The following is a 13,209-nucleotide window of genomic DNA, read 5'->3' as shown; positions in this document are numbered from 1 at the left end:
TATGTTCCAAATTAATTAATGTTTAATATTTTTTATATATATTAAGAAAAGATATTTTATATATATATATATACTTGCTCTTATCACAAATCTCACCTTGAATTACTAAGGATTAGTAATTATTATTTCACTTTAATCATAAAGGAATCACGCACATAATTTTTTGTTCTAAAAAAAATTCTCAAAATAAATATGACTATAACTTTTTAATATAATATTTATTAGTTTTTGTTGTGATGGGACGTAAGGAGTAAGAATAACATAGATCATAGATGGGGCTGGAAGTGGAAGAAGAGAAAGAACATGATAATGATAGTATAAATAAAGGGACATATATAGTCAAAAGTTGTTCCGAACCGAACAAGACAAGGGAAGGAGTGGTGCGGTTTATCGTTCGTTTCAAATTGGTAATGCAGCTAACACAGTTCAGTTCTGCACCCTCTTCGTCTCAATTCATTATTTGCCTTCCTTTTTTGTGTGCAGAAAAGAGAACATGGCTGTCACAGGTTCTGGTTCCGGGCAGCCGCAATTCATTTCGAGCACTGGCAACCGAAGCTTTTCCAATGCGCCACTCATTGAGAACTCAGATACTAATCAAATTGTTGTGCCTGATGTGAGTTTCAGCTCTCACTCAATCCCCCCCTCTTCCCTTTTTTTAATTGTCTATTTGAGTTTTCTGCTAGCTTTGCTATGGTAAAAATGACTAGACGAACATTGCTTTATCTTGCCACCTATGTTTAAGATTATAGATTAATTATAGCGATAAGTTCTTCTTTGTTCGTGTGCTAAATCAAGATGCCGTGACTGAAATTGGAATATGTTGTCGTGGAAAGTAGGAAGAGATAACAAGGGACGTAAATATATTTTTTCAGTTTGTAGACAGGTGTTTGAATTGACTTTTAGGAATATTCCAGGCGTGTTTGTTTGTTGTATTCTCATGTCACGTATTAGTTACATTAGCATTGGCTATTGAGCACCCAAGTGAACCGGCTAGACCGCTAGAGTGTATGGTAGAATGTGTGTTACAGTTTTCAACTAGTGATAAAAACCTATTATTTTCTTTGGGTAGTTGATAGGGTGCTGAATATTGGCAAGGAAACTTCCTGTATTTGAGGCCAGGAAGGGTACCTCCAGAAAATAAGAGAAGAAAGAGAGCCAGGAATTTGGAAAATTCTTCAGTGCCTCTTACTGTTATATTCATTCATATATATAGTTACTACTGCATCAGACATAAAACAGAAAGTTCTAACAGACCCTATCATTGCCTGACACCTGTACCACTAGCTATTCCACTAAAAACAGCCTAGTGAACAATGCAATTCCACTATAACAGAATGCTTTGTTTCACCAATACAAAGGATAACAGCCTAGTGAACATACTCCTCCCAACCCCTGGGCTTTCTGCTGATGCGTTTGGGTCTATCAGTAGACAAATCTATTACTAGTTCATGACTCTGTGCTAATAATAGTTAATTTGTAGTCAGCTTATTTGGCATTTACTTTGTGTGTTTGCAAACCTCAAATTAAATTGAATTGGCTCATGGATGAAATGGAAAGCAGAAGAGATGAGATGAGATGAGTGACTGATATGAATTGAAGAACACCACCATCCAACCACCTGCCTTGGGACAACGTCATTTTCCATTTGGGACTTTATGAAATGAAAAGAATATTAGGATTATTGATTATAACCAATGACTCTCCTTTTAAGTTTGCATCTGCCATATTTTTTGCAATTTTGTTGACATCAGTCCTTGGTGATGATTTTAAGCAATATTTTTTTATCATTTTGTTTAATTTAAAGTGTTAAATTAATGGACCTTCTATTGTAGAGTACACTGCAGTAATACATATACTTCCTCTCATGATGAGTATTGCTTACTTGATAACCACCGTTTATTTATGCTTCTATTTTGCAGAGGAAAAGCTGGAAAAATTTATTTGCATACATGGGGCCTGGGTTTCTTGTTTCCATTGCATATATAGATCCAGGAAACTGTAAGAACACACTATTCATGATTTTCTTCTGTAATGAAAGGAAATCTATTTGACACGGTATACTTATGGTATTCTTATGATAACTGGCAGTCGAGACGGATCTTCAGTCTGGGGCACAATATAAATATGAGGTGCCATGACATATTCTTATGATACTCAATCCTTCCCTCATCTCTTTTTAACATTTGTTTTTTGTTTTTTTCCAGTTACTTTGGATCATATTGTTGGCTTCATGTGTTGCTCTTGTAATTCAATCAATGGCAGCTAATCTCGGGGTGGTCACTGGTACTTGATTTGACAATCAATTTTTTTTACTGAATAAATTTGGTATTATGTAGTGGTAAATTTAATTTTTTCATATGGATTCCTTCAATTTATTTTGCTGCTTACAGGAAAACACTTAGCAGAGCACTGTAGAGCTGAATATCCCCGGGTGCCCAACTTCATCCTTTGGATTATTGCTGAAATTGCCATAGTGGCCTGTGACATTCCTGAAGGTATTGAGGTGACTTATGCATTTTCAATTATTTCAAATTATTTTACTTATACATGTAAATAGTATATGACTTTTTTTTTGGATTTATTTGTATGCTTAGTGTTTAAAACATCTAATAACCAAGACTGTGAATAGATTCAAATATTCAATCAGTTCATTGTTAACTAACTCACTAAATCAAGATCAGTTAAGTTTTATAGTTTAAGTGATGAAATTTCGCCTTCGTTTTGTTTCCTCCTCTCATTGGAGCTACAAATAGTACACAATTACACTCAAAAAGAAAATGCTGGTCAGGGCTACTAGAAATCCTACTAGAGGACAACTCTGAATGTCAAATGGGCAAATTATCTAGGTTTTAAAACAAACATAACTTTCCATTTCTTTTTTCTGCATTCTCTTTAACTTTTATTTATCTTAATCTTGAATTTTTTTCATTGTACACATACAGTAATTGGGACAGCCTTTGCATTGAACATGCTCTTCAACATACCTGTTTGGATTGGTGTTCTTCTGACAGGACTCAGCACATTGATGCTCTTAGCATTGCAGCAATATGGGGTAGTTTATCATATATCTGTATCATGAAAAAAAATGGTTATCATTGAATGTTATATTTGGTACTATCTATATAAAAACATTGAGCCTTTTTTGTATTGTTTTTGGACAGGTTAGGAAACTCGAATTCTTGATTGCATTTTTAGTATTTACAATTGCTGCATGTTTTATGGTTGAGCTTGGATATGCAAAGCCTGATGCTAAAGAAGTTCTGAAGGGTCTTTTTGAGCCAGAACTAAAAGGGAGTGGTGCTACTGGTCTTGCAATTTCTCTTCTTGGAGCTATGGTTATGCCGTGGGTTCTTCATGTCTTCTTCAGCCATTTAATTTTTGTTTTCTTTTAAAATTTATTTTCATGCCATGCTTCTTTATGGATTTGCCTCAGGCACAATCTCTTCCTGCATTCAGCACTGGTGCTTTCTAGGAAAATACCACGATCAGTTCAGGGAATCAGAGTAAACATTTAACTATTTGCATGCATGCTTAATTTTTTCCCTTTCAAGATTTATTTCTGATTCACGTAATGTCTCTTAATGTTGTTTGCCTTTGGATACTTCCTTTTCCACCAGCTTCTTCATCAATGTGGTTGTTGTTCAAGATGTAGTAAATTTGTCAACAATAATGTTTCTTCTTAATTTTCTGCCCCTTATTACCCTATTATACTTCTCAGTGTGTTTTGCCATGTGACTGTTTAGATATTAATGTCTTCATGCATTTGTGAATATCTCAATTGGTTGATAAACTGTTATGATTTATGTCTTTTGGTCATCTTCCTGGGGTTAATCTTTGTCTGCCAATGGCCCACCTTCTCTTAGTGTTGCACAAGTCTGCACATAGTAATTTGATCATAAATGTGAAAGCCATTCTCTTCTTTATCCATCTCAAAATTTATTTCTTTATTAATACTGATCAGAATATTCTAAAACAGTAAAGCTTATTTGAATTTGAATTATTCCTGGAAGGTCCTGCTAAGTTTTTAAGCTTGTAAACGTTCAGGCAAAATGGTCCAAGTTAAAACCTAGCCATAAGTGTGTGAATTATGATAAAGCAGTATCATATGTCTCATTTAACAACTTTCTTTGACAGGAGGCTTGCAGATTTTACATGATAGAAAGTGCTTTTGCTCTCATGGTGGCCTTCCTCATAAATGTTTGTGTTATTTCTGTAAGTGGTGCTGTTTGCAATTCTTCAAATTTGAATGCTGAAGATCAGATGAGCTGTCAGGATTTGGATCTGAACAAAGCCTCCTTCCTACTTAGAGTATGTGAAAACTGGAGATGTCTTTCTTACTTTGGGTATATTATAATGCTAAGTTTAGTTGCTGATTCTTTCACAATTTACCCCAATCCTTAAGCTTCATATACAGTTGTTATTGGTATGGTGCTCATAAAATCATAGCTGATATATCTGACATGTACCATACTCAGAATGTCTTGGGGAAATGGAGTTCAAAGCTGTTTGGAATTGCTTTGTTTGCATCGGGTCAAAGTTCTACTATTACAGGAACCTATGCAGGACAGTATGTCATGCAGGTAGTTTGTTTTATGGATTTTTTTACATATTTTTCTGCATAAAAAATAATACATTATGTTTACATCTTCACTAGAAAGAACCACTGTTGATCTTGACAATAATAGTCACTCCTAGTAATAGTTTTATAAACATATCCTTTTGTAATTTGAGTTCTCTATTAAAAAAAAGTAAGGAACATCAATCATAATTCATTACTTCTTATATTAAAGTATGGATGCAGCCATGTACCATTGTGTTTAGTATTTTATGTTCAATAAACCTGTCATATACTTTAAGAGCTTTAATTGTAGTAACATGCGTCCCTAATGGGCTTTGGGGTTGAAAGTTATCTTAATTCTGTGGTGGTTCACTTACATAATGGCTATTTTGAAGAATTAATAATCTTTGTCTGTTTCTATATTTTGTATTCCCCATGAATTCTTTCTTCTTTCAGGGATTTCTGGATTTACGACTGGAGCCATGGATTCGGAATATGTTAACTCGTTGTTTAGCCATAGTCCCTAGTTTGATTGTTGCAGTCATTGGTGGTTCTGCTGGGGCTGGGAAGCTCATAATAGTTGCATCTGTAAGAAATCTCTGCCTTCAAATTTTCTCTAATTTTGTCACCTGGGAATATGCTTGTGTTTGGAGTAAACAAAAAAAAGTCAATATTTGTTTTACATTGTTATGCTAGAATATCATGGAAGTTTCTCATATAATTTTAACTTGATTGCATTGTTGTCACTACTATGCATAACTGCACTGTTAGTTTCAGCTGAGATGAAAAGAGATTAAGCAGCGCAACTCATGGTTATATACAGTTACATATGCACCACTTGTTCTGTACGAAAAAAAATGCCTGCATGGCATTATTTTATAATTCCTGTTGTTTGTGTATGGTATGCATAATTTTTTGTTCACAACAGAGTTGGTCTCTGGCTCCTCTCTGCCATACCTTGTGCTGAAGCCCTTCTTTGTCTATTCATCAGATGATCTTATCATTTGAGCTTCCTTTTGCTTTGGTTCCACTCCTCAAGTTTACAAGCAGCAAAACCAAAATGGGGACACATGTCAACTCTACAATGGTAAATTTTTTTGGTAACATGAAACTTATAGTTCTGCATTGCAACCAAATAGTAAATTGATTACATGTTTGACAAAAATCAGTAGAGAGGTGCTGTTAGAAACTGTAAACATAAAAAAATGTGTCTATATTGAGAACCTGGATTCCCTGCAATTAGGAATTTAACACATCCACACAGTCAGCTAATTGCAATCGTCAGACAATGATCGCATGATCATATTTCATCTCAAATCAAATTTAAAATATGCATAAATAATTTGAACTGTTCAATCTTTATCCAGTGGTACTGAGTCATGACTGTGTGAATGCATGAATGCATCGTATCTGGCTCCCTATATTGCATAGATATGGGTACATCCAGGTTCCAAAATTCAGATGTACCCATATCCATGCCCAGTTACCTTAATTGTTTATGTATCTTCACAATAGGTCTGGTCTGTTTTCAAAAATTTGTACAGATAATAATAGAGGGGGAAAAAGTTGTTTTTATGTCCTGTACAAATATTTGAAAACAGGAAACAAATTGAAAACAAGGTGACAGATTAAAAAGTGAAAATAAGAAAAGAAAACAAGAAATAAAAACACAAGTAAACGCCCCCTTTAAGTTTTTTATTTTTTTGTTTTCCCTGCACTTCCATTGGCTATAATTCTAGGTAGTTTATGAATAGGAGAACTAACTCGTTGTTGCTTCATGCACCAAAGTTACTTATCTTGTCTGACTTAATAATTACCTTACATTCTTAATTGCAGATTTCGGCTGTTACTTGGATAATCGGTACCCTCCTCATGGCCATTAATATATACTACTTAATAACTGGCTTCATCAAGCTGCTGCTTCATAGTCACTTAAAAATTGCGGCTAAGGTGTTTCTTGGGATATTAGGATTTTCGGGCATGGCAATGTATTTGGCTGGTATAACATATCTAGTACTTCGCAAAAATAAAGAGGCTACACACCTTTTGGCTCTAACAGCAACAGAAAATCAGCAGATGACAAATGAACAAGGCAATGGTTCAATCTATTCTCTTCCAAGAGAAGACATAGTAAGCATGCAATTGCCTCAAAGAAGTACTCCTGCAGATGTTGACTGACAAATAGGGTAGAATAGCAAGATAGACTCAGATAAATAAATATCATTCTGTTAATTTCTAGAATCAGTAATATGACTTCTGGTATCACTTGATTGAAATAGCTAAGAGCTTTTGATGATCATGTGATGCCTATTTCTTGTGGTTCGAAACTAGTGGAAAGAGCTTCTATCCTTTCTCCACATTCTTCTCCTTGACATTCAGGCCAAATTTTTAATATCTTAAAAGATAAGAAGAAAAAGGACCATCTTTTTGTAGATTTCATGAAACATCTCATCTCCCACAATAGTGCTTCACAATGTACTCCAAACATGGACCGGGGATGGGCAGATAAAACTAAACTAAAATAAAGGTGGTGGGGGTTGTTAGCTAAAGAAGGTTAAAACATGTAAGTGATGATAAAGTATTGGGTGGGAGCTATAAATAATTCAAAGGAAAATATTTATATTGGTTTATGGGTATCATCATCATGTTATTCATACATAGTCTTTAATTTCCTGAAAATTTTATTCACTAGAATAATAGTAATTTGATTTAAATAAAAATGTTATACACTGATAAATAAATAAAAAATCTTATACTATATAAGAAATGTATTTAGTGGGAGGTTAAATGAGTAAATTTTTGAGATTTTGTTAGGGGTGGAGCTCTGTTTTACTACCCACTATTCTTGAGTTCTTGCATTAGAACTAGATGCGCCGGCATTTACTGAAGCCTGAATATGCAAATCTCAAAGTTGAACATTACTCTCACATCAAAGCAGTCAATAGACTCAACATCACCCCCAAATGTGAAATTGAATAATCTGTATCTTTGTATATTGGTCAATTGATTTGAGTAAAGGTCACTCATGTTGAAAAGTCAGCTAATTTATCACATTCCACATTCGTTATTAGCCTAAACTGTCTACTTTCTTTCAGTCTTTCTTTCGAGTTTTTGGAGGTTAAATTTTGTCCCAGCAACTACTCTTCTCTCCCATCTTGGGATTGCATGGCATAATATTATTTAAAAAAATATTAAAGAATACAATTTCTTTTAAGATAGATAAAAGAGCTTGAGGAGCAGAATAATTCAACTCAACAAGAGGAATAAATTCCACTAATATTATCAAGTTCATACACGGCAACAATTTGGTCGATGTCTTTTTTTTTTTTACGAAATCCAAATACAGAAATCTTCTAATGTAGGATTCTCTATAATAATATAAGATGAGCCCAGATTGCCAAAAGCTGCAGCTTCTTGTTTGTTGACAAATTAGATAAAAAGGGATAGCTCGTTTAAGGTTTCACAGTAGTTGAATCTTCCTGCTGCCTTGCAGGAACAGGAAGGTGCCCTTTCTCCTGCAGGTTCTTGACGGTTTCATATAAACACTGACTCACTGGGGTGAATTCCAATCCCAAATCTTTCAGTTTTTGATTTGAAAAAGTGTAGGGTTTTGCTCTCGGATTCTTTTCATCTGAACACCTGCACGTGTTGAAATACTTATGTCACTATACAAATGACCAAATTAAGCAGTTTACGTTAGCTATTCTTCAATAAATTCTATAACTACACATCTTGATGTAGTAATAATTATTTAGCAGGCCATATGTAAATGTAAATGGAAGAGGTAGGTAAAAGATTAAAGATGAGATCTATCAGGGGTTACACTCTGACAAGTGACAAGGACATTGGGGTTGGTAAGGACTCCTAAGCTCCACTCGTTTTTATAACTAAAATCATTGAAATTTTTTTAGTCATGTATAAGTGGGCGACCACATAAACAATTATTATTATTATTATTTTTTACGAGAAAAGTTGGTATACCTACTCCTTCTCCAAAATGATGTTTAATATTCTCATATTTTTACTTTACTATACATCTCAAATCAAGAAAATGTACGCTTTCATCAATTGTTTTTATCACTTGCCAGAAGAAAATAACGAGGGTGTGACCACCCGGGCATTCCTGGTGTTAACACATATCTGATATCATTGGATTTTGAAGTTCAATAAAAATCATAACATTTTTTAATAATCAAAATTGTCATTTACTATTCATTAAAATATTAAAAAAAAAGAGAGACGGATTTTCCAATAGCTAGAAGTTTGGTAGAAAGGTATGGTGGCATTGGCAATTTGGCATGGGATTTAACCTTTTACCTAACGGGCCAAACGAGAGCCTGAGATCATAGTCATGCAGACCCAAACCGCAATTTTGGGGGCAAACAAATAAATAATTAATATATCATTTTCGAGCGAGAATGGCAAAATATAAAAGTTGTAGGTTGTACATAACATCACTGGCTGCTGGTGTATCTATAGATTAGGAAATAACACAAAATCCATTTAAAGAGAAAATTCTTACACAATCTGGTCAAGATGTGCCGAAAAACAGAATAGTTGACAATAAAAGAAATTAAAATCATGTCCTATGGGCATTGAGAGAAGAAAAAAGACTTACTTGGTGGGAACTGGGTAGTCGGGGAAATACTTGGCGAGAATTTCAACTAATTCTCCACGGTGGAGAGAGCTTTCGGCACATATGTATCTACCAGAGGCAGAAGGCTTCTCATAAACAAGTATGTGGGCCAATGCCACGTCCCTAACATGAACATACGCCTGTGTGGCATTTGCATAGGTCTTAGCAGAGCCAGTGAGGTACTTGAGGATGTGAATTGTACTAGCATTTATGCTGGGTTGCAGTAATGGTCCAAGTACCAAAACTGGGTTCACTACAACCATGTCCACCCCTTTCTCTTTTGCTGTGTCCCATGCCGCTTCTTCAGCCACAGCCTTCCCATAGCAATACCAATTCTGCAATCAATATCAAACATACACGCACTTATAATAACTTACTCAAACTTTATGTTAGAAAATTATTATATATTAAAATGGAACCTTGGTGTTCTTGCAAAATTCTAAATCACTCCAACAGGACTCGTCAACCACCAAATCGATGCTCCTTTTGGGGTCCATGTAAACGGCACCAATGGATGAGGTGAACACCACGCGTCTAACTTTAGCCTCTGCAGCTGCTATGATCACATTCTTAGCTCCATTCACCGCAGGCTCCACCATTTCTTCCTGCGTCATTAAAACAAATCCATTTAACTAAATCAAATTTGCAAACTATATTCTACTATATATGCTTTTTTCATAGAAAATAAAGAGAGACTCACGGGGTTATCGGTGACGGGAGAAGCAGTGTGAAAGACACCATGACAGCCGTTAATAACAGATCTAACGGAGTCAAGATGAAGGAGGTCAACCTTATGCAGAGTTAGTCTCTGGGAAGCTCCTTCAAACTCTTTTAAGTGCCCGTTCTTGGGATCATCTGAAAACCAAACCAAAATAATAAAATTCATGCATGCATGTCCCCGCTACACGTCATATAACTTAAATAGATAGGCATGCCTGGGTTTCTGAGGGTTCCTCGGACAGTGTAGCCTTTCTCCAAGAGGAGTTTGACCATCCAAGAGGCGATGAAGCCACCAGCGCCGGTCACACAAATGGTTTCGGAGAAGCCTGTTGATGATTCTGAAGAAGGCATCTTCTTCTTCTTCTTCTTGGGAAGGGAAAGAAGAGAACAGAGAAGCAGGTTGGTGAATGGTGAGTGAGATCAGAGATGGATGCTAATGCTGACGGAAATATGCTGTGTGGGAGTACCTTTTATAGCCAACCCCACTCACCTAACCTAACCCACAACATATCACTTAACACATGCAAATACTCTAATTATTTCTTTTACTTCTTCCCATATGTTTTTTTTTATTCGCTTTTACATGCTCATAAATTTTGTTTTTAAATTAATTAACATTTTTATTTTTGTTTTCCATGCCTACTTGACCCCGTATAAATTAGTTTTTGATAGGCTAAGATAAATATAAGGACTATAGTTTAACTTTTTTTCATTTTTGTTTTATTCCTAATAACATGTATTTATTTTGTTTTTTATTATTAAATTATTTTAGATAACACTTTAAATAGTAAAAAACATTTTTTGAATAATAAAAATATATATTATCTAAAACACTTTAAGGATGAAAAATAAAAAAATATATTTTACAAGAATTAAAAAAAAAATACAAGAACGAAAATTAAAAAAAAGACATCAAATTTTAAAAAAAATATTTAAGCCTAAATATAATTAAGCTTAATTTGGTATAAAAAAAAGAGTGAAATTGTGTTTATTTTTATCTTCATGAGTATACCTACAATTTAATAAAACTTTATTTATTTATTCCCTCTATCCCAAATCTTTAGTTGTTTGGTGTTTTAATCTTGTATTTTTTTTAAAAATAATTGTTGTTTTTGAATTTTTAAACTTAACTTATATTTTTTTAAATATAATTTTATTTAGCATTCACTAAATATAATATTTTTTGTTTTCATTAAATATTTTTTATTCTATATGCATTAATTTTAAACGACTAAATAAATGGGACGGAGAAAATAGTATTTATAAGAGAAAAGATAACTAACTTTTACACCACCTTATCACATGATCTCTCACATTTGCCTTTAAATATGTTTCACATTTGTTTACTACACTTTTGGACAAGAGGACGAACATGTATACTTCGAAATCATGTCTTCGAAGATTGGAGACATATTTTATTTGAACATTTCATTTATTTATTCTCTTATATTTCGGTGTGGTGGGAATTGGGAAAGACCTACAAACTACAGTGTTGTCTTGGGTTGGTGAGGGAAGAGATTCAATTACAATCCTCACGCGAATGGAAAGCCCACTTTGATTTTTCAGGACAAGAAAAGTTGGTGAGTGATTTCTTATTTTTCTTAGGCCATTAGAGTTTTGACTCTCATAAGTAATCAACAACCATCCCTAAATGCCGGTCTTATATAACTGCTGTGCTCATTTGTATTTTCTAATTTTCATTCTTTAAATAAAAAATTCAATTTTAGTAAAAAATAAATACATCAAAGTTTATTAAAAATAAACAAGTTGAACAAATATAATACTAATTTAAAATGGACTATTATTGTTTCATCATCATTTTATAAAATATTAAAGTTCCAATGTTGTGAAAATAAAATTTTAATTTGTGTTAATTTAATAAGTATACAATGTGCTCAAATTTTAGTTGCAACAACATAGCAAAAATATACTCCTTTCTTTTTATTTTATAAAAAAAAATCTATTTATGAAATGGTAAATATTACCTTTTATTGGTCAATGCATTTTTTTCTAAATATAAAAATTTATAATAAGTTACTTTATTTTGAAAATAAAAAGATGGATTAACAATAAAATAGCTATATAAATATTTATATTTTATAACAAAATTTGCATCCGCGACGTTCAAGACGCTAGTAGTATTTATTAACGTGTTTGGTTGAACGTAAATTAGTAGGTAGTTTCAAAGACGCACTATAATTGTACAATATTCATATGCAAGATGCAATGGACTGGCTGGCATTGACACTTAACAGTGTAACACGTTTATTGGGCTTGCTAATTAATAATTAGGGAATTAAAGGAATCATTAAGAAAATATAACGAATGGAAAGAGAAGAATGAAACTCGGCGCTAAATGTTATTTTTTTACTTGTTTAGATGTTTAAAATACTCAAAAGTCCTCCGAATTAAGAGAAGATTAAATTATTCGTAACAATGAGCTTGATTCAAACCTTACATGAAACAGCAATATTTCAAAAAAAAAAAAATGCTATAAACAAAGTCATTTACTCCCAAATGAAGTCATTTTTATATTTTGAAACAAACTTATTTATTTCACCAAAACATTATTTTGTTGAAGAGAAAAAGAGATATACTACCACTATAAAAGATTTTACATCATCATCAAATTACAATTCACTTTTAAACTAATTATCTTAAAATAATTTAAATAATAATTTATAATTATATAATAATATAAAACTGCTTTATAATTTGATTCTATAATCAATTAGTCTTTATTGAAAGACTAAACATTTATCACGACCATATAAACTTCCACCAATCTACCCAAATGAAGTCAACCCCCGTCCATGATGCTGCACAAAGGAATTCCTATGCACATGAAACTCATTACACCTCTTTGTAATTCAAGAAATACCCGATTTTCCAACAAACCGGGTATGAACTATGGATTAAACCCTTCTTCGGTAAATAGTTTTAAACATTATTATAATATGTGAAAATATTTTAACAATAGGGTATTGAAGATAAGGTCAAGGAAGTACATGATCTCATTAGTTTTTCTCTTATACTTCAACTTAAAAATAAAAAAATTATTAAATGAATATTGGCTACTTGCGGTGATGAAATACGATACATTCCTACCATGGATAAAGGGTTGACCAATAGGATTAGCAGGAGTTGCATCTTTTTTTTTTTATGTAAAATGAATAAATTTTAGAGACTAAGGTAAAAGTTGACTCGCCAGAAACACCGTACGGGTAAAATGTGTTATTGTGAAGGATTGAGCCCGTGTCAAGATTTTAAAACCGATTGAACTACAAGTTCGTTG

General features: G+C 33.2%; 2 protein-coding genes across 3 annotated transcripts; one reads left to right on the top strand and one right to left on the bottom strand.

Moving 5' to 3' along the window:
* The first annotated feature begins 277 nt into the window (after positions 1–277).
* LOC114374794 (metal transporter Nramp6-like) lies at positions 278–6,974 on the top strand. Of its 2 annotated transcripts, none has more exons than XM_028332485.1 (14): positions 278–407; positions 484–613; positions 1,920–1,998; positions 2,089–2,129; positions 2,205–2,283; positions 2,391–2,495; positions 2,943–3,052; positions 3,162–3,343; positions 3,434–3,503; positions 4,135–4,308; positions 4,476–4,580; positions 5,015–5,146; positions 5,550–5,645; positions 6,395–6,974. In XM_028332485.1, exons 2-14 carry the CDS (start codon positions 494–496, stop codon positions 6,734–6,736), a joined length of 1,635 nt encoding a protein of 544 aa, XP_028188286.1. In that variant the 5' UTR covers positions 278–407; positions 484–493; the 3' UTR covers positions 6,737–6,974. The 2 variants fall into 2 exon arrangements, with proteins under 2 accessions (XP_028188286.1, XP_028188287.1); XM_028332486.1 differs by having other exon boundaries at positions 319–380.
* Positions 6,975–7,749: 775 nt separating this feature from the next.
* Positions 7,750–10,372, bottom strand: LOC114376899 (cinnamoyl-CoA reductase 2-like). Its single transcript, XM_028335214.1, has 5 exons — positions 10,130–10,372; positions 9,895–10,049; positions 9,614–9,799; positions 9,177–9,529; positions 7,750–8,197 (listed from the first exon to the last, which is right to left on the bottom strand). The coding sequence occupies exons 1-5, from the start codon at positions 10,263–10,265 to the stop codon at positions 8,011–8,013; spliced, it is 1,017 nt and encodes a 338-aa protein (XP_028191015.1). The 5' UTR covers positions 10,266–10,372; the 3' UTR covers positions 7,750–8,010.
* Between the last annotated feature and the right edge of the window lie 2,837 nt (positions 10,373–13,209).

This window comes from Glycine soja, chromosome 11 (genome assembly GCF_004193775.1).
Source record: "Glycine soja cultivar W05 chromosome 11, ASM419377v2, whole genome shotgun sequence".
NCBI lineage: Eukaryota > Viridiplantae > Streptophyta > Magnoliopsida > Fabales > Fabaceae > Glycine > Glycine soja.
Note: the sequence above shows the minus strand (reverse complement) of the source record. Positions and strands in the feature narration are given on the sequence as shown.

What these genes read in the sequence shown, in the direction of transcription:
- LOC114374794 (XM_028332485.1), top strand. Translation starts at nt 494, where the DNA reads ATGGCTGTCACAGGTTCTGGTTCCGGGCAGCCGCAATTCATTTCGAGC. An exon ending in ATATATAGATCCAGGAAACT is followed by an intron (nt 1,999 to 2,088) that starts GTAAGAACACAC and finishes GATAACTGGCAG; the next exon opens with TCGAGACGGATCTTCAGTCT. An exon ending in TAGCATTGCAGCAATATGGG is followed by an intron (nt 3,053 to 3,161) that starts GTAGTTTATCAT and finishes GTTTTTGGACAG; the next exon opens with GTTAGGAAACTCGAATTCTT.
- LOC114376899 (XM_028335214.1), bottom strand. Translation starts at nt 10,265, where the DNA reads ATGCCTTCTTCAGAATCATCAACAGGCTTCTCCGAAACCATTTGTGTG. An exon ending in AGGAACCCTCAGAAACCCAG is followed by an intron (nt 10,050 to 10,129) that starts GCATGCCTATCT and finishes TTTGGTTTTCAG; the next exon opens with ATGATCCCAAGAACGGGCAC. An exon ending in AATTTTGCAAGAACACCAAG is followed by an intron (nt 9,530 to 9,613) that starts GTTCCATTTTAA and finishes TATTGATTGCAG; the next exon opens with AATTGGTATTGCTATGGGAA.